This window comes from Hydra viridissima, unplaced genomic scaffold, assembly GCF_058129835.1.
Source record: "Hydra viridissima isolate aposymbiotic clone 2 unplaced genomic scaffold, HvirCarnegie_v1 scaffold_8, whole genome shotgun sequence".
Lineage (NCBI taxonomy): Eukaryota > Metazoa > Cnidaria > Hydrozoa > Anthoathecata > Hydridae > Hydra > Hydra viridissima.
In genome coordinates, this window is record NW_028324307.1 from 14,211,415 (window position 1) to 14,232,244 (window position 20,830).

Sequence of the window (20,830 nt, forward strand, 5' to 3'; positions counted from 1 at the left end):
ATGGCTTCGTTTCTTTGACAGGTTTAAATGAAATTTTGCGCAACCGTTGCAACAAAATTCGAATGCTATGCAAAGATCTACCCAATAATCCTTTGCTGTGGACGAAAGGCGAGGTTGCTCAATTTATCAAGAATGCTTCCTTTCAGAAATATGCAAACTTATTTTATCAACAGGTAGGTAATAGCATTATGGGTATTTTTTAGATTCTTTTTTAAACTTGTTCCATTCTTAGTTTTTATTTTCAAACTGCATCTGCTGAATTTTTCCGAATTATTGATTAAAAAACTATTTAGGATGTAGACGGGCATTCGCTGCTATTGCTAACTGTACAAGAAATCCACCATATTCTTGGCATACAACTCGGACCGGCTTTGAAAATCCACGATTACATTTTTACGTTACAGGAACTTGTGAATGACGCTTTTCTCAGCAGTAAGAGAGCGAAATCGGCACATTAATTCAACGATAAACTAATATCAATATTTTCTCTTTTTATTTTTATTTTTTCTTGTAAAAAAAAAAAAAAAACGCTAGCTATTTTAAAACAACCCATTTTTTATTTTGCCAAATATACTTTCTTAAAATACTTTTAATTTCTGTTGCTAAATTTCGCGAATTACCTATTACGCTTTGCCTCTATTATATTTTAATTTTGGTTTAAAAAATCTTTCAAACCTAACAGCTACGTGTTGTTTTTTCCGTGTAGTGTTAGCTAAAGCTAAGCTACATTGTTTAATACTTTTTTCATGAAGATTTCCCTCTTTTCTCCCCAATGACGTCATCCTCCTTGTGACGTCATCTTCAATTTTTTTGGTCTATTTAGATGAGTCACAAGGAGGTGCTTCTAAATTAACGACTGTCAATAATTCTTCAGTAGTTTGGGATCAAGGTAATTGTTTCTTTCTTTATGGTTGAAAAAACAGTGCAACATCGTTTTTTATGCCTTGTTCGTTTTTTTCTCGTTTTCTATTTTTTTCTAAGTGTAAAGGGCTTTTGATGTTACTTTCTGTAACATCAAAAGCCCTTTACACTTAGAAATTTATCGAGTCAATTTGACTTTTCCTTTTTTTTTAATTTTGGAATTTAAATCAAACTGTTCTTTAACTTTCTCAGCACGAAAAATCCGCGATATGTCGCTTCCAAATAATGAAGCGCACTCAACTCATTTGGAAGTTGTTCGTTGGTTAAATAAAAGTCATGAAGAGAGTGCAAGCTTTTCATCTCCTGATGTTGACGAAGACATTCTCACGGTTGCTAACAAAGTTGCGTCAGCAAGAGGGTATCAGCCTAGAAACTTTCAAATTTCTAGACCAAGATTCATACAAATTAAAGATGTAAAAAGTCTCGGACCCAGACATCCTTTAAGACCGCAGGTGCGTTTACTTCAACCACCTCAATTAATTCCTGAGTTTTCCAGTGGTTCAGCAATGAATGTCAAACATATTCCGGAAAAAAAAGATGATACTCAAGTTATTTCCGTTCAAAAATCCGATCATAACAGACTGCCGACTATGGAAATTTCGAAAAAAGACTTACATAGCTTTAGTTTTCAGAGCTATCACAACAACTTAAACTTAATGCCGTATTTATCAAATACTGCAGCTAGTTCATCATCCCTTAGTTCAAAATCTTGTGATTTTTCAGAAATTAATTTCCAAGAACGTCCTAACAACGTACACATGTTTAAGAACATTTTACATGTGCCGCAAAACTTGAAACGAACGTTTGAAAAAAAATTAACAAGCAAACCAACTGAGGAACCTCCTTTAAAAATAGTTAAAAATAAGCATTTAGTTTCCTGTGCTAGTTTCACAGACATGTCAAATACATCTGTAAATGTACAAACTCCTTCAAAAAATTTACCTCCGTTAACTTCTGGGACTATACCATTGACCTCTTTTCCATCAGAACATCCGTGGTTCGATAAATATCTAAAAAATGTTCAGGTTGAATTAGAAGGTAAGGAACTTTGGGAAGAATTTAACGAACTTGGAACGGAGATGATTCTCACGAGAGCTGGAAGGTATAATATACTTATTGGTCGGAAAATTTTAAAACAATGTTTTTAAAAAATGTATTCACATAAGGTTTTTATAGGTTAAGATACTAAAGTGTTTAAATCTTCACTTTCAGAAGAATGTTTCCGAACTTACAAGTTCGCATATCAGGAATGCATCCAAAAGCACTTTACGTCATTCTTGTTGATTTTGCACCAGTCGATCATCATCGATATAAATTTGAGTATGAGACCTCAAGATGGATGATTGCGTGCGAAGAATTTACCCCTCGACCCTCTCGAGTTTATGGTCATTCAGATTCTCCAGCTTGTGGAGAAATTTGGATGAAAAACTTAGTAGATTTTACTAAATGTAAACTGACAAATAATGTTCACGATGATCAGGGTCATGTAAGTACTTCGGTGGTTCTTTTGTTATATAAAAAAAATGTTATTCAAAAAATTGTCTAATCGTTTAGCAGTAAAAGGTTTTTTCTTCTCCTTAGATTCTAATGCATTCAATGCATAAATATCAACCTCGAATTCACGTTTTGTATTGGGAAGGAACGCTCTCTTTAAATATTGATCCATTTGAGTTACTTCGAATTTCTTGTCATAAAGTATTTATCTTTCCAGAAACAAAATTTATTGCTGTCACTGCGTATCAAAACAGCCAGGTACATATAAGAAATTAAAGCTTTTTTTTTTAACTTTGTTCAATTAAAATTTCAGTTTGAATTCTTGCGTATGAATGGACACTGCAAGTCTTCAAACTGAAATTTAATTGCAATTTGAGTCATTCTCTGATACAAGATAAACTATCAGGAATTAGGTTATAAACAAGTGTATAAGTTAAGAAACGACAATATCAAAAAATATTACAATAGTTAAAATTGGGCCACGTGCAACTCTTGATCTCAGATTATCCCACAGTAGGCGATGTGCAACTGCAAAATGTTAAGGGTTAACTATAACAGATGTATCTCACAGTTGTAAACCATCCTTAGATCAAATACTGAGCACAGGTTAAAGAAATACACCTAAATCTGATTATTATTTCCTTTTGAACTCCTCACGAAATCGCTTCTTTTTTTTCTTCTATTGATTTGAAGAAAAATTGCAAGAAATATTCAAGACTGATTATTTTACTTTTCTTTTCTAAAACCAGATAACACAACTGAAAATTGCACAAAACCCGTTCGCACGTGGCTTTAGAGGAGATTGGCGCAAAGCTACTGAAGTGGCATTGGTTGAGGTCGATCAGATGAAAGGAAATCTTTTGGAAACATTTAAATACAGTACGTTTTCAAAAGAGAACATTTTTTCGCATTTAAATTATAAGACGAAGTCTCCAAACGAAGAGAATACAGATGCGATCGTCAAACACCAAACGCCAAAAAATGCCAAAAATCCGCAAAGTTCAGCGGGGCTCATTACTAAAACGAACATAGTGCATAATATAAAAGAAGTAAAAAGTGTGACACCTCCGATATTCTCTGTCAAAAATGAGGATATAGAAAAAGAGGCACCAACACTGGTTGCTTCGCAAATAACTGATTCCAATGAGATTAGCTTGAAAAAAGAACCTGTCTGACACAAAATATTTTAAATTAACGAGATTTCACTAGTTTGATATATTACAAAGGCACAAAAAGAGCTACTTTAACAGCACGAAGTCCACCAATCAAAAACGAGAAAGTTTTATTCGAAATCAATTCCCATACATTTCCTGTATTATTGCTAATATACGAAAATGTTTTATAAATATATTTATGATAGGAAGTATTTTTTTAAAATTAGAGGTGTAGTTTTATAACAAAATCTTATGTACAAAACTTCTTAATCTATTTTCGTGTTAAACATTCATGGAAACTTTCTAATAACGTATTTCAACATTTAGAAATTTAAAAAATTACTGAATATTAATTTTTTGAATTATGCAAGAAAAAAAAAAAAAAAAAGAAAAATGTTTGTGAACCAAACTAACAAGGGTTTTTAGTACTCAAAGTTATGAGTAACACACGAAAAGTAACGTCTGCTTGTAAAATTTTACAAAACGTTACTTAAGCTTTAAGTGATTTTATTCGATACGCAATCTGTTAGCGTTGAACGCACATAACGCCAGGCTTCGTGATGTTGTGGCGGCTGAAAAGAGGAAAAAATTCCAAGATACATTGGATGTATGACAAATACCGATATTCTTAAACCGTGCTAGTCTATTTTTAGTAACGGGTTCAATGAGAAACTGCTATAAAAATCAAATTTTTACAGATAAAGACGGACGGTTGAGAGACGAGGGCAGCAATTGATACAGTACGTATTTCCAACCAGGAGTTTTTTTGGACACACGAAACACATTTGAGTCGGTTATCGAGAATTCATTATCTGTAAATTTTTCGGAAGAGCAGACCCATGGACACCAGAAACGATGCTCATTCACGACGCTGAACATCGAAATATCTGGGACCTTTAAAAAAAAAAAGTATTTCTACCTTGTTTTGCAAAAATTTAAAATTTGTCTCATGTATTTGTTAATTAAAATTTAATTGTCTAACTTTTCTATAAAAAAAAACAGTTTAAATATTTTTTATAAATTTTCTAACTTTAATAGAAATAATAAACAGAATAAAAACCCAACCTGGAATCTCATCCTCTTAATCCTAGAGGGTTCGCCATCCTCATCGTAGTCATGCAACGTTCCATGATGGACTGGTGTGAGCGGACGTGGTGAATTTAACGTAGAGCTATCTTCTATTCTTCTATCAAATGTGACAGAACCTACTTCACTAATAACTGATTCAGTAGGTTCACTGCGGCATGCGTCAGCAGTAATAAAAAGAAGTTCTTTCATCCATTGTTGTTGCGAGGAGTTTGGATGATTTGCTGGTGGATTGTCTGTGATGGCTTTATCATGTTCTATCCAAATTAAATCATATTAAAAAATTTAGTTATAAGAATTGCTTATATATTGCGCATTACTTTCTCTTTTTTTTTTGACTTCTTTTCTTGCTTGATTTCATGCGTAATCATTTGCCATAAACCCTTTTTAAATTACATAATCATTGGCTCGTCACCCTTTTTTGGAAATTTAGGATCTCTCCCATTTTTCTTAGGAATTTTAGACCAAAACCAAAAAGTATTCTTTTTTTTAGTAAATCCATGCACAAAATATATTAGTTTTAATTATTTTATTTTATTATGCCACCACAGGTAACCATCTTCATGATCAATTTAAGCATTTTTAAAACCTTGTCGAGTAATGTGAAAAATCCCTTACAAAAATTAACAACAAATTACACTATGTAATACAAAATTTTTTAATTGGATTCAAAGTTTATATTTCAACTGCTTACGACTAAAGACTATGGAAAAACAACTACACTGAGCACAAGCTTTAATTTAATGACCACAGCACAAAGAAAATTAGTTTTTTATAAATTTCATATTTTCATTCCTTCGGTCTGGTAAGAAACCGCAATTGATCCAGACATTTTCTTGTAAGAAACAGCAATTCATCCAGACATTTTCTTGTGAGAAACAGAAATTCATCCAAAGGCAAATTAAATGTAATTGCTTTGAAGACCCATGAGGAATTGATCTTCAAATATGATTCATTATTCACCAATAACACAAACTTTTATTTACCATAAAAACAAACTGAAATGTGGGTTGAGTCATCTGTGTTTTTATATTTGTGACTACTTTTAGACAGCTCAAGAACAATTTAGAAAGTTCTGGAAATTTCTTGAAAGTTCTAGAACTTTCTGGAAAATTCTCAGACCTTCTGGACAATTCTAGTAGTTCATGAATATTCTAAATGAATGCTTAGTATTGAATGCAAATTAAGAACTTTCTCAAAAACACACAAGATTCAAAATACTATTGTCCTGGTCACAGAAGCAACGGTTTTGCGGAACAACAGCTATTTATATTTGTTTTTAGCAAAATAGGTTAGGAAAATACAACTTCAATCCAAAGACAAAACAAAAATAAAAATTTGTTACCTAGTCTCATTAGAAATTAAATCTAAAAAATCTTCTTAAATAATAGAGCTCACCTATATCTTTCTCATAAGTCTCCTCAAGCCTTTTTTCAAAACATTCAGAGCCAACCTCACTAAAAATTGAATCACTGTATCTTGAACGGGTCCTACTGCCTGGAGTACGGCTTAATAATAATTCCTTCATAAGTTCTGGAGGAGTAGCTTGAGGCACACGAGGTTCTGAAAATTGATTTTTCAACTAGAAACAATATGCAGGTTACTATTAGAAATAATATACAGGTTACTATAAACATTTCATTTATCTTTTGCAGTTTAGTAATTACAACTAATTTAAAATACAAAAAAACACCCTCCCTCAAACTCTAACAATAGTCTATTTTAGAATAAACATAACCTGGCTAAAATCTTCCTGAGCTGTTTCAATTTGCTGATCGAAACCATCTCCAGACATAAGTTTGCTGTCTGAAACACGCAAGTTTACAAGAGACTCTTGCGATTCTGCAGGTCGCAACAAATCAGATTGTGCCAAAGAGTCACTACTTGTTGCTAAGCGGGAAAGCTCATTTATCATACTTCCCTGCCCACTGTAGTCAGATTTCTCTGTTTCAGACTTTTCACTTTTAACAGATACATTAGCTGACATGTTTTCTTGTAAGTCAGTCAGGGACTGTTGCGAATTTGTATATTCTAATAAAGTTTTAAAACGCTTGTGCTGATTTAAACGACTGGACAAAGACTTGTAGTTCCAAAGCCCAGCCTCTATGCCACATATTGTGCATGTGATGGATGGATCTTCCACAACAGGCTGGCTGCATATACACATATCAACATATAAATATATATGGATAAAAACTTGTATATACACATAATGACAATAATAACTTTGTAGTAATAGAATTAATAATAATATGGAGAAAAAGAAGAAAAAGAAGAAAAAGGAGAAAAAGAAAATGAAAAAAATGAAGAAAATGAAGTATAACAAGAAAAAGAAGTAGAAGAGTAAAAAGTAGAAAAAGAAAAAAAAAGAATGTGATAAATTTTTCATTTACTTAATGATATGGAAGAGTTTTTGTAAAGAAAGTTAAGAAAACTATCTTGATTGAAGTATTGAATTTAATAATACACAGTTTTAATTATTTTGCAATTCAACTTGCTTAAAATAAACAAAAAATGCAGTACACCTAAAAATAGTAAAAATAATAGAATTTTTTTTAAAAAAAGATGCTTTTATACTATAAAAATGAAAAAAATTCTACTGAAAGTTAAAAAACCTGTTAAAGGAATGACTCACCAAACAGACCATCCTGATATTGCGAGAATAGATGCTGTTTTGGCTTGCAAAGCTTCATCATCATTTTCACTGCTCCATTTAAAAACTTGATTGAGTAAGGTTTCGATACAACTATTATCTAAAACTCCCTAAAAATTTGAAAAAAAAATTTTCATGACATCTTTTCAGAAATTACATGGAAAATTTTAACTATTTTCTTAATATTTTTTTAAAATAAAAAATTTACTTATCATTAAAGAAATAGAATAAATTTTAATGAATAATAAAGGAAAAAAATTAATTAAAAAATTTTTTTTTTATTTTTTAGAAAAAGTTAAAATTATTTTTGCTGTTTATTACTAAAATATGTTAATTAGATATTGACTATTAAGATGAGGTTTTGCATGGCCTGAATATTTTAAACCAGACAATATATTTACAAAGTATATTTGATATAAAAAAAAGGACAACCATATTTACAAATTGATAAAATTAGACATACAAGAGAATATTTGCTTTGTTAAAAATGTTGTAAAAAATTCAATTTCTAATCTTGTTAAATATCAAAATGGAAAACATTTAGAGGTGTAAATACTTAAAATGCTTAATGCAATTTTAAACTTTATTTTAAAAATAAATTTTTTTTACTACTTTAGAAAGTCACACAATATTAACAAACAAAATCTAACATAAAAACTTACAAGTGAAGCAATTTCATCCTCATTTAATTCAGGTAGATTACCTTTGAGGGACATAAGCCCATCAAAAGATTGCTTCAGTTCTGTGCACCACTGCTCAGCAGAAAAAGAGGGCAGTGATAGAAATGATGGTGGGCATGGATTTTCAGGCCAGGGACACAATTTTTCATGTCCAATTTGTAATTCGTTTTGAACTTTGCTACAAATTTCATAGTCTATAAAAAAAGAACAAGGAAGTAATTATTAAAAAAGTATTTTGTTTATTTATCACACACATTAATTACACCATTAACTAACTATATTTTTAAGATAACATATAGTGAGCAAAAAAATAAAAATAAAAAAAAAACTTTTTTTTTAAGTTAGCATTTTTTTTTTTTTTCCTTTTTTCTTGAAGAAAAAAGTTGAAATTTCAAAAACTGATATAAAAATAATTGATTTCTGATACAAACATAAAATTTAATATCAAATTTTTGTAATAATTTGTAATTAAAGCTGAAGATGCTAGTATCAATAATCTAGCAAAAATTTCTTAGATAAAATAAAAAATTAGTATTGAGAGAATTCATATTTATTGATGTTCATATATTATATATATATATATATATATATATATATATATATATATATATATATATATATATATATATATAATATATGAACATCAATAAATATGAATATAGCAATATTTTGTTTTGTAAACAAAAACAAAAAACAAACAAACAAACAAAAAACCCACAAGTAAATAGTCAGCTCATTTTCTTGAAAGAACCTTTTTCACATTTTTTAAAAAATCAAGCAGTTTTTTGAAAATACTTGTTACCCTTTAAACTTACAGAGGTTTTTTAAATTGTAACTACAAAGAATGAAAATAAAAGTACTTAAATAGTGAGATGTCTGTAGAACAAAATAAACCGTTAAAAAGCTAGGCAGAGTTAATCAAGCATATGTTAGTAAATTGGTAAACTTGTACAAATTGATTTTTTGAAAATTACTTAAATACTTTAGATATCCTTCAAACCTATGCAGGTTTTTAAAAAATATTTGCAATCAAGTGCAAATGTTATTTCAATTTAAAAAAAAATATCGCAGTATCATACCGCATTACAAAACTTTTACATTTTTTCTTCCTTAATTCTACAAATAAAAGTACTGGAAGTGAAAATATGAGAATTTTCTGCATTAGGAAACTTTGCATACATTTTTTTTTCTTTCTTTCTTTCTTTTTTTCATGTTTAACTTGGAGTCATCTCTCCATTTTTTTCAGTATTTGTTAACTTTTTCAAAATTTAATCTCTTTATGTCCTTTTGTCAAGTAATATTTTTTCCAAAGCTTCTGTCCGTTTTATCTGAAAACATTTCTGACTGTCTAAAAGATTACTATGATTTTGTGCAGATTGAAATTTCATTACCTAGTCATGATACAATCAATTGAATCCAGTCTTTCATGTCCTTCCCAGCAATATTAGTTTTTAATAATAGTATTATGTTTTTAATGCTTCTTTTTTTTTTTCCTTATTCTAACTTTTCCTGTTTACTTCTCAATCTATCTGGATATTTTAAAACTATTCACTAAACCTAAAGCTAAATTTTGCTGAGTAGTATTCCAATGATTTTTGATACAATCAATTTCTAAAAATCTTAAAAAAGGTTTAATTCATTCCATAAATAAATAATTTCAATTATGAAAAATTTCAACTTAGTCAAGATATTGTGAGTTTACCAAAAAGTTAGCAAACAAAAAGATTATCTCCTCAAAAGGATTATCTGTAAAAGCTATAAAATCTGGGGCTTACAAAGATGTGAAACATTTACTCACATGGTGCACTTGTCTAATGTGACTGCCCAATCTCAAAGAAAATAGAATAGATCAGCTTGCACCTTGCAATGATTTAAAGACAATAGATGTTTTTGTAAGTATTACAATATATTTGAATGAACATTTTGAGCTATGAAAATGCTTGTACAACAAGTCTTTCATCAAACTGAAACTTAAACCTATTTCTAGTATTTGAGTGACATGAATTAAAATCTTCAAATGTTTTACAAAAATTTAAAAAATCAAAAAGCATGAGTATATAGCTATATATAGACACATCTATAATGATATCAAAAACATAATCCATTAGTCAAATATGCATGTTATATTCTTTCAATACAGCACAGAATGTGAGTTATAAATTAGGATTTTGTTACTAAATAGAATTTTATTAATAAATTTTATCACTAAATATCACTAAAATCTTATCTTTTACTTAAAGAAAAATGTGTGTAATAAAAATATTTGTGTAATCTGCATAAATGGGGCCCTGCATCTTATGGCGAAGAATGGGAAAGTGTTCATCAGGATTTCCAGATAATTTTTTTGTATTTTTCCTAAAACTAGTAAACTAATTTCTATTTTTAGAAACCTTTCTATATCAGACTTTAATCAGTATACTACTGAATTATGTAATATAGTTTCTATTTTGCCCCCCCCCCTCCCTCCTCTCTCTCTAACTTTTCTTATTAGTGCATGTGTATACATTTATTTTCTTTTGCCACAATGTGCACTATTAAAGTATAATATTACATGCAGTTTCATCCCATTCATCTGGAAGTCCAGCATCAAGTGTAGCATTGCATGTAACACATCTCAATTGATCAGGAAACTCAGTACACCACCCATATTGAGCACAATGCAATGGAGACAATCCAGTTGGTTTTGCTGCCCAATTGGAGGACTAAATACCAAATAAGGATGTTAAATTATAGTTTCTTATAAGTAATTAAAAAACTAATATACATATATAATGCATATGTATATGTATTTAGTCAACATCCACTGTAAATTATATAGCTTATACAAAACTTTTGCTGCATCAAATAAAAAAAAGTTTATTCAATAGAAGTCTTTCTTTTTTATATCAAAACTGGATATAAAAAACATTTATTGAGGCAAACAAAATATCTGGCATCTTATAGTACATATTTTATCTATACACATAAACAATGTACATACATTATATAGACTGGTGAGAATCAGAGTGGTTTAAGTCAAAAAAAAAATTTTAGTTGAGTTAATATTTGTGATTAAAATGCATCATTCTGTTAAATTTGAGCTTGGTGCAAGTCATTAATTACTAATTTAGTCTTTTTTTTTTTATTTACACCATTTTGATTCTGACCAGCTCATATAAGTGTTTATAAGTTGCTATGCTCACCGTAAATGTCTTGACTCTCTGCAAAAACAGATCTTTACTCTGTGGGTTACAAGAAACATGACTAAAATTGCAATAAAAGTTAGAAAAATTATTGTAATGTTTTAATAGCTGCTGTAATATTATTTTAATAGCAAGATACAAAGACTATTTAAAATACTATGACTACTACTATGCTATTATTTTATAAAAGTCATTAACAATAATTTTACTATTTATTTATCTATAGTATTATACATATTTGCTGTTGTTGTTGTTGTTAAAATTTATCATTAAATATTACTAGCATTAGCAGGGCATCATATAACAGTGTAACTTAAAATATTTTTATTGGGAATTTGTTCTTTAGAAACTAATGAAGCAAATAAGTAATTTGTTTTTATTAATACTGCATTTAAAAATAAATGCAGCAATGTTTCAGAAAATTTTTTTAAAATTCTATTAGGTTTTTGTAACTTTGTTAAAAACTTGTTGATTTATTATTGCATTTTTAGGGAATAAAAAAGAAAGAAGACTCGACTGAAAATAAATAATCTAAAGCACAAATGTAGCAAAATAGACTTGCAACATAACTAAAAACGATTACTGTAAATAAAAAAATCATCTACCTTGATGAATCACTTTTTTCAGGTGTTGTTGAGACGAGAGAAGTAAGTATATCTTTTATTTTATTTTTTGTCTTCACAGAAGACATTTCGAACAAAAATACTTGTAAATTAAAAAACAACGAAATCATGTAATGGAATCACGAAAGATGTTTTTCTGGGCCGAAATTCATGAATTTATTTAGAGGCTTTTTCTGCATGTTTTTTTACAACTCGGCTACTAAATCCATTATCGCATTTCTAAACAAAAATAACTTCAAATATAGAAGAAATATTTTTAAAATCAATTATAGTGCAGATACACGGTAATCAGGGCCGGTTATAGATAAAGAAAGCCTTTAGGCTGTTTCACTTGTGAGGTCCTTCTACCTCCCTTTTTTTTTAAATCACTCGACAAGTTAATAAAAGATTTCAATACTATCATATGTCAATCTTTTTAATAAATTATATTCTCAAAGTTGTTATCATCTAACAATGATAGCAACAGTTAATAAAACGGAACATTTTCAAAGAAACTATGTTGGAATGATAAAAGTCTTTTAATCACAAAAAGAAAATTAAAAATGTATTTTTATCAAACTAATTTAAATTTAAGTCATTGCTTTAAACCAAATTTTTTTCAAAAAAATAAATGCATTATTATCCATACTTAAGTTTTTTCCAAATCGAATTTAATCTAATCGAAATGCAAATTAAAAAAAAAAGAAAATACAAATCTATAAATGATTGAAATTTTATGTACATTGTTATTCATAAAAGCAGGTTTTACAAATTATTTAAGATTAAAAGAATGAAATTTAAAAAAATTAAAAAAAAAAAAAAAAAAAAGAAGAAAAGAAAGAAGTTTAAAAGGATTTCTTATATTTTTTTCACGCAAAAATCTTCTTAATCAAAGTTTTTATTTTTCTGAATATCCTATTTTCGCTGTTTAACAGACTTAATGAAGACAACATTGTGCATCTCAGCTCACTTTTTTATTGTTAACTGTTGGTAATAATTAAACTGAGAAGCAGCCACAAGACTCCACGTTATGGAAAGGAACTCCATTAAGGCTTCCTAAATATCTTCTCTGAAAACGACTTGATACAAGTCAGTATGAAATAGAATGGAACTTTTTGAAGATTTCTACGTTTGTTTTATAAATGTATGGTAATTTAATAGTTCTTCGACAAGATTTTGGATAGCATCTTCTGAATATTATTAATTTAGCAGCTCAACTTCCCCACCAGCAATAACACCAGAAAAGTGTTATATAAAATGTACGAAGATAACGTATTAAATCAGGTAAAGTATTAGGATATTCAATATGTTTACACAAATTTTTTTTAGGGTAAAGTTTAATTACTTGTTTTACACAACTTTAATGAAGGTCCCTCTAGATCTCGAGGCCCATCTAGATCTTGAGGCCCTAAGCTGAAACCTATTTAGTCTTTAGGTAAATCCAGTCCTGGCAGTAATATTTCCTGAATGTGATTTTGCAAATCTATATCAAAGTTATAATTTTATATAACATCTATTTCTCAGAAGAAAAAACATATTTTGCCGAACCAAATGCATGATTAATAAATATATTTCGTAAATTTCAAAAATCTGTCGATTTTTAAAAATCTATATAAAATCTTTTCTTTAAAAATGACCTCACTTTTAATCTATAACAAATTTATCAATTAAAAGTGATTCCTTTGAAGTAGAAAACAATTTTAAAGAAATTGTTCGCACACCAAATACTGAACTGATAAAATATGCATTGATAACGTTGTTTAACTTGGAACTGAAAATTCGCCTTTGAATTTTAAATGCATTGTACTTTTTTTCCAGCTTCTTAATAGCGAAAAATCTTCTTTTTGTTATATAAAAAATGTGACAGGGGAGACCGGGGCAGAATAAATGATTACACCATGTAACAACATTTTTGTTTATGTTAATTTTTTAATGTTTCTTACATAATTTTTGTATGCTGATTTCAGTGGTACCATTGGTTTTTCTCTATCATCAAGATTTCCTGAGAAAAAGCATAAAGTATATTTCGGAGTTTTCGTATATGTGTAATGCAATTAAAACATTATATATATATGCTGATTTTAACTATATTCGTGTGTTTATTTTCAGTTTAACTAATTACAACTGTTACATGAAGTGGTGAATATGTCTAGTAGATCCTGCAAGCTTTGTCCTGACTCATTCTGTTATGTTTGTGGTTACTATATTAGTCCAACACAAGCTAAACATAAGATTGTCAGTGGTACAAAATTCTTTACTGCATATCATGCTTATTTTGGCATGGCTATGGGAGATCAGGACAAATCGTGGGCACCACACTACAGTTGTGGTAGCTGCAGATCAACTCTGGAAGGATGGCTGCGTGGAATCCGAAAGTCAATGCCCTTTGCGATTCCGAGAATATGGAGAGAACCGACGAACCATCATGATGACTGCTTTTTCTGCATTGTTGACATTTCAAAGTATAAAAAACCGAAAGATAGGCTGACTCTAGGTTATTCAAGTACACCATCTTCTATTGGACCAGTTCCACACAGTGATGAATTGCCTGTTCCTACTCCACCTCAATCCGAAGAAGCAGCTGCATATCATTCTGAAGTAGACTCACCGGATGAACTCAATGATGACTGTGATTTCAGGGAACCGAATGATTCACCTCATTTCCCTATCCAACAAGAACTTGATGACTTAGTACGAGATTTAGGTCTCACTAAATCAAATGCAGAACTTCTGACATCACGTTTGAAAGAATGGAATTTATTAGATCCAAGCTGCAGAACCTCGAAATACCGAAAAAGACATGAAACATTCGCATACTTTTATGTAGTATCAGAATCACTGTGCTATTGTCATGACGTTCGTGGTCTTTTCAATGACATTGGCATTGTTCACAATCCTGAAGAGTGGAGATTATTCATTGACAGCTCAACAAGAAGTCTAAAGGCAGTTTTGCTCCATAACGGAAACCGATTTCCTTCGATTCCAGTAGCTCATTCCGTTCATCTAAAGGAAGACTATAAGAACGTGAAGTTGTTGCTTGAGAAAATCAACTACGACAGTTACAAGTGGGATGTATGTGGAGACTTTAAGATGCTAGCATTTCTTCTCGGTCTGCAAGGAGGATACACAAAATACTCGTGTTTTCTTTGTTTATGGGATAGCAGGGCTGCAAACCAGCACTTCACAAGACGTGAGTGGCCAGTGAGAGAACATTTACAGCCTGGTTCGCACAATGTTATTAATCAATCTCTGATACCTGTTGAAAAGATCTTACTACCACCCCTTCACATTAAACTTGGTCTTATCAAACAATTTGTCAAAGCATTAAACCCAGATAGTGCAGCATTCCAGCATATTCGGCAGATGTTTCCAAAGGTGTCAGATGCAAAAGTTTCAGCAGGTATATTCGTTGGTCCACAGATTAAAGTTATGTTGGCATGTAAGGAGCTTGAGGACAAAATGTCTGCGGTTGAAAAAGAAGCATGGACTGCATTTAGACATGTTGTTCATAGCTTTTTAGGCAACAATAAGAGTGATAACTACAAAGAGATAGTGGAAAACTTAATTGTACGGTACGCAGATATGAAATGCAGAATGTCAATAAAGCTGCATTACCTGCATTCACACTTGGAATTTTTCAGACCAAATTTGGGTGATGTGAGTGAAGAGCACGGGGAACGTTTCCATCAGGATATTCTTGCAATGGAGAAAAGATACCAGGGCAGATGGGATGCAGCTATGATGGGTGACTACATCTGGTGTTTGATACGCGATGACGAGAAACTTCATAAAAGAAAACCTCGTTCTACTGTTCACTTTTAGTGTTTTTTGAGATTGTGAGAGACTGTTACAATACAATATAATGTAACATGATTGCAAAACGATTTATATTAATTATATGTTTAATTGATTTTTTTTTTTTTACGACCAAACGATTGATGCAATAAAAAATCCAATGTCATATTCAGACTCAGCATACTCAAATTAATTAAGAAACATCAAAAAACTTTGATAAACAGAAATTTTTTTTTTTTTTGTTACATTGTGTTATCTAAATCACCAGTATTTATTTTTAAACTGAATATTTTTTTCGCTATATTATTCATAAACACAATGAAACAAAAAAAATGTAGAGTTTGATTTGAGCTTTAAAAACTCATCATTTGATGAATTTTCAATGGTTAAGACTTTCTTCAATCTCATTCATGCGTTACATTAAGTTAATTGATCTTTTGGTACTCGCTGGAAAAAGTGCATAAATATTATTGAAATTATTAATAAAGTTGTCAACAATATGAATCGCTTTACAACAATATTCTTAAAAAGTATTTAGTGCGCGGTTGACAGGGAATATATGGGGCTGCATGTCTGACCAAGTATGAAAAAAAGCAATGAGTTTCTTCATGTACGTCACTCCTTTTAAACAGGAAAGCAACATTATGTGCTTTTAGACCATGCTTTAAAAGATTATCATATATACTTTTAGGAATTCCATAACCAGTTTTATCTGTAACTTCAGCTTTATCAAGCAAACAATCATTTGATACATCAAGCAAACATTTACTTGGTGCATCAAGCAAACATTCACTTGGTACTTCTTTATAATCAGAATACTTAAAGTATACAGATGTTTGGTCTTTTAAAGAAACATTTGGCGTCGCATCTGCCACAACTGAAAAAGTTTAGAAAAAGATATTTCAATGTCTTTACATGTTTCTGAAGCCGGTAGTTCAATAAACTCACTTTTGAATCTTGTGCTAAGATATATAATATTACAATAATGCTTAGATTATTGAGTGATTTTCGAGAAAAAAAAAAGAAAAACTTACATCCAAAAAAAAAGTTTGTGATTCATTTTTATTAGAGACCGCCGATTCGTTACTGTTTATCGGTTTGCGGATTGTGCACCGAATTATCTATGCTAAACGGTTCAAATTACTTACGGATTGATTTGATCCGAAAATAATGTATCGGAAAACAATTCGTTAAAATTTTTTCGGATTATTTTTTCGGATTGCAATCCGATTCGATACTTTCGGATCGGATTGCAATTCGAAAAACTTTTTTCGAATTGGAATCCGAACCGATATTATTTTTACGGATTTATACGGATTCAGAATAAAAATGCTTTTGAAATAAGATTCATTTTTATTCATTTATAATATTCAAATATACAATGAAACGAAATGATTTCCTTGTTAAGAAATAAAAAAAAGTCAAAATCACACTGAAAGTTAATCATTTTCCAAATTCATTTCCTGGCCACACAATGTCTTGAATTTTACTGAGTTGCTTAGTGTTTTTTTTCATATATACCAACATCTCAACCTTTGAGATTGAAAGATTGGTTCTTCTAGAGCTGTATATATTCCCTGCTGTTGAGAAAACTCTTTCAGATGTTGATGATGCAGCAGGTATACAGAGGTTTTTTCTGGCCAGCCTTGACATTATTGGGTAAATATACTGGTTTTGTTTCCAGAATTCCAGTACAGTTGTATTTGCTAGAACTGGTTTTGAATTCAAATACCCCTCAATTTCAGCAGAAATGGCTTTCTTGGTGGCATTTGGAAATAATTTCGATTATTTTAGTTTTTTCTTTACATTTGTCTTAACAAAAAATGATATTTTTGAGGCATGCATAAAGCTTTCAATAAAAGAACTAATTATTTAAAGGTTATTTGCCTTAATTGTTGAAATGAACGTAACAATTTTTCAAACTAGTTTTTATCTCTATTTCTATTTTTATTTCTGTTAATATTTAAGTAGAAGAAATATAACAATATAAATTTTATCGGACCAATCCACTAATTGAAGCAATCCGCAAAGCGAAATAATTTGCAAAGGAATTCGATCCACAAAAAAAAAAAAACCGCAAAAATTCAGTTTGAAATATTCTTAACTTTTAAATCAAAATAATATAATAATGGCTTACCGTAATAAATGTAAGTGAAGAATAGTAGACTTGATCTGTTGAACGAATTGTTGTAGGTTAAGATTTCCAAATAGGACTGATTGAAAATAAAAAAGAAATCCACTATTTATAGGACGCGCACATAATAAAAATGTAATTTATTGGACCACACCATTTAATGGTGACGCGATCGGATTGTAATTCGTATAATTCGCTAAGCGAACTAAAGTTAAATTGATTCGTAAAAATTTTTCGGATTAATAATCCGAACAGCAAAGAGAATCCGAAAAAAAAAAAAATCCGCTAGTGGTTCGTAAAAATTTTTCGGATTAATAATCCGAACAGCAAAGTGAATCCGCAAAAAAAAAATTCGCTTGTGGTCCGTAAATTAGTTTTCGGATTATTAATCCGAAAAATTTTTACGAACTGACTGTTTTAATCCGCAAAATAAGTCGGATTGGCTTTTTGCGGATTTTACGAATCGAATCGGCGGTGCCTACCAAATATCTAAACGTTGTTAGTGAAAACCTCATGTTACATATGAGTTTTCAAACAACAGTTCCGTATTTTCTTTTAACTTCCAAATTTATTAAACATCAAATGCTTAAACGCAGAATAAAAAATGTTGTTTTCATTATTCTTCATTATTTAACGAAGGTAAAAAAGGTAAATAATGCCAGCATTTTTTTTTTCAGTTTCTCGTTTGAATATTGTGACTTTACTTTTAAATTTAGTTCTACTGATGAAGTTTTTATGAAGCCCCTAAATCTGTTATATATTTGAAACACGAGCAATAAATTTAGAAGTTATTGTTTTTAGATTTAGCACGTACATTTCTTAGATAAGGCCTTGCATTCCATAGCCGTTAAGAAAATAAAAATTAGGCACCGCCGATTCGATTCGTAAAATCCGCAAAAAGCCAATCCGACTTATTTTGCGGATTAAAACAGTCAGTTCGTAAAAATTTTTCGGATTAATAATCCGAAAACTAATTTACGGACCACAAGCGAATTTTTTTTTTGCGGATTCACTTTGCTGTTCGGATTATTAATCCGAAAAATTTTTACGAACCACTAGCGGATTTTTTTTTTTTTCGGATTCTCTTTGCTGTTCGGATTATTAATCCGAAAAATTTTTACGAATCAATTTAACTTTAGTTCGCTTAGCGAATTATACGAATTACAATCCGATCGCGTCACCATTAAATGGTGTGGTCCAATAAATTACATTTTTATTATGTGCGCGTCCTATAAATAGTGGATTTCTTTTTTATTTTCAATCAGTCCTATTTGGAAATCTTAACCTACAACAATTCGTTCAACAGATCAAGTCTACTATTCTTCACTTACATTTATTACGGTAAGCCATTATTATATTATTTTGATTTAAAAGTTAAGAATATTTCAAACTGAATTTTTGCGGTTTTTTTTTTTTTGTGGATCGAATTCCTTTGCAAATTATTTCGCTTTGCGGATTGCTTCAATTAGTGGATTGGTCCGATAAAATTTATATTGTTATATTTCTTCTACTTAAATATTAACAGAAATAAAAATAGAAATAGAGATAAAAACTAGTTTGAAAAATTGTTACGTTCATTTCAACAATTAAGGCAAATAACCTTTAAATAATTAGTTCTTTTATTGAAAGCTTTATGCATGCCTCAAAAATATCATTTTTTGTTAAGACAAATGTAAAGAAAAAACTAAAATAATCGAAATTATTTCCAAATGCCACCAAGAAAGCCATTTCTGCTGAAATTGAGGGGTATTTGAATTCAAAACCAGTTCTAGCAAATACAACTGTACTGGAATTCTGGAAACAAAACCAGTATATTTACCCAATAATGTCAAGGCTGGCCAGAAAAAACCTCTGTATACCTGCTGCATCATCAACATCTGAAAGAGTTTTCTCAACAGCAGGGAATATATACAGCTCTAGAAGAACCAATCTTTCAATCTCAAAGGTTGAGATGTTGGTATATATGAAAAAAAACACTAAGCAACTCAGTAAAATTCAAGACATTGTGTGGCCAGGAAATGAATTTGGAAAATGATTAACTTTCAGTGTGATTTTGACTTTTTTTTATTTCTTAACAAGGAAATCATTTCGTTTCATTGTATATTTGAATATTATAAATGAATAAAAATGAATCTTATTTCAAAAGCATTTTTATTCTGAATCCGTATAAATCCGTAAAAATAATATCGGTTCGGATTCCAATTCGAAAAAAGTTTTTCGAATTGCAATCCGATCCGAAAGTATCGAATCGGATTGCAATCCGAAAAAATAATCCGAAAAAATTTTAACGAATTGTTTTCCGATACATTATTTTCGGATCAAATCAATCCGTAAGTAATTTGAACCGTTTAGCATAGATAATTCGGTGCACAATCCGCAAACCGATAAACAGTAACGAATCGGCGGTCTCTAATATTTGGATGATTTTCGTTGACATGGAAAAATTAAAAGTTGTCATGTACAAGATGTTTGAGTTCATAAAAAGTCCGCTGCAGTGATGCAGTGGACATGGCTTTTCCTTTTATTATTTTGCAGGATACTATATATTTTAAGGGACTATTTATATTTTAAAAGGGCTAATTAACGTTTGACCAACTGTTGTCAACTTTTGGGGGAGTGTCAGTTTAAGAGATGTAAATAAAATTTTTGCAGGAAGTCACCCAATATAATTGTATAAGATTTCGATTAATGTATTTTTATTATTTATATTGAACTTATATGAGTACAGAAAAGTCAAAGACAAAAAAGGGACATTTACATCCATATCACATAAATCCTTTCTTTTCAGCACAGGAGAACTGTTCGGTGTTAAGCGACATAAATAAAAGCGTAGGCGCTAAAATACTACGCGGAAGTCTCACAACTCGCAACACAACAAAAGCAATGTGTAGATGGTATTTTGTTACAAAGGTAAACAGAATACTTTATACAGACTGTTATAAGCAATAAAAATGTTTACTGAGCATGTCTAAAAATTGATGGCAACTTCAGAATTCTGTGGTTAATAAGAGTTGGTTTTTCCGCAATTTTTTTTTTCCCGAGAAAAAGCTCAAACACCAGACAATTTCAAGAGTGTTTGTTTGACTTAGTAGCACCTGTGGAATGCAGTACCAGATAATTTACTTATTT

General features: G+C 30.2%; 2 protein-coding genes across 3 annotated transcripts in view; one reads left to right on the top strand and one right to left on the bottom strand.

Moving 5' to 3' along the window:
* Positions 1 to 3,839, top strand: part of LOC145195296 (uncharacterized) — a 25,784-nt gene extending 21,945 nt beyond the window's left edge. For both annotated transcript variants that reach the window (XM_090094701.1, XM_090094702.1), the window contains 7 exons: positions 22 to 173; positions 294 to 432; positions 824 to 889; positions 1,114 to 2,023; positions 2,134 to 2,407; positions 2,503 to 2,673; positions 3,165 to 3,839. In XM_090094701.1, the coding sequence (XP_089950827.1) occupies positions 22 to 173; positions 294 to 432; positions 824 to 889; positions 1,114 to 2,023; positions 2,134 to 2,407; positions 2,503 to 2,673; positions 3,165 to 3,590 (2,138 nt within the window). In that variant the 3' untranslated portion in view covers positions 3,591 to 3,839. The remainder of the gene's footprint in view (positions 1 to 21; positions 174 to 293; positions 433 to 823; positions 890 to 1,113; positions 2,024 to 2,133; positions 2,408 to 2,502; positions 2,674 to 3,164) is intronic.
* On the bottom strand, positions 3,681 to 16,659 carry LOC145195297 (uncharacterized). The gene is made up of 11 exons (XM_090094703.1): positions 16,602 to 16,659; positions 11,776 to 12,012; positions 11,171 to 11,231; positions 10,540 to 10,690; positions 7,971 to 8,182; positions 7,291 to 7,418; positions 6,394 to 6,808; positions 6,054 to 6,237; positions 4,635 to 4,912; positions 4,266 to 4,463; positions 3,681 to 4,141 (listed from the first exon to the last, which is right to left on the bottom strand). The coding sequence occupies exons 2-11, from the start codon at positions 11,901 to 11,903 to the stop codon at positions 4,067 to 4,069; spliced, it is 1,830 nt and encodes a 609-aa protein (XP_089950829.1). The 5' UTR covers positions 11,904 to 12,012; positions 16,602 to 16,659; the 3' UTR covers positions 3,681 to 4,066.
* Between the last annotated feature and the right edge of the window lie 4,171 nt (positions 16,660 to 20,830).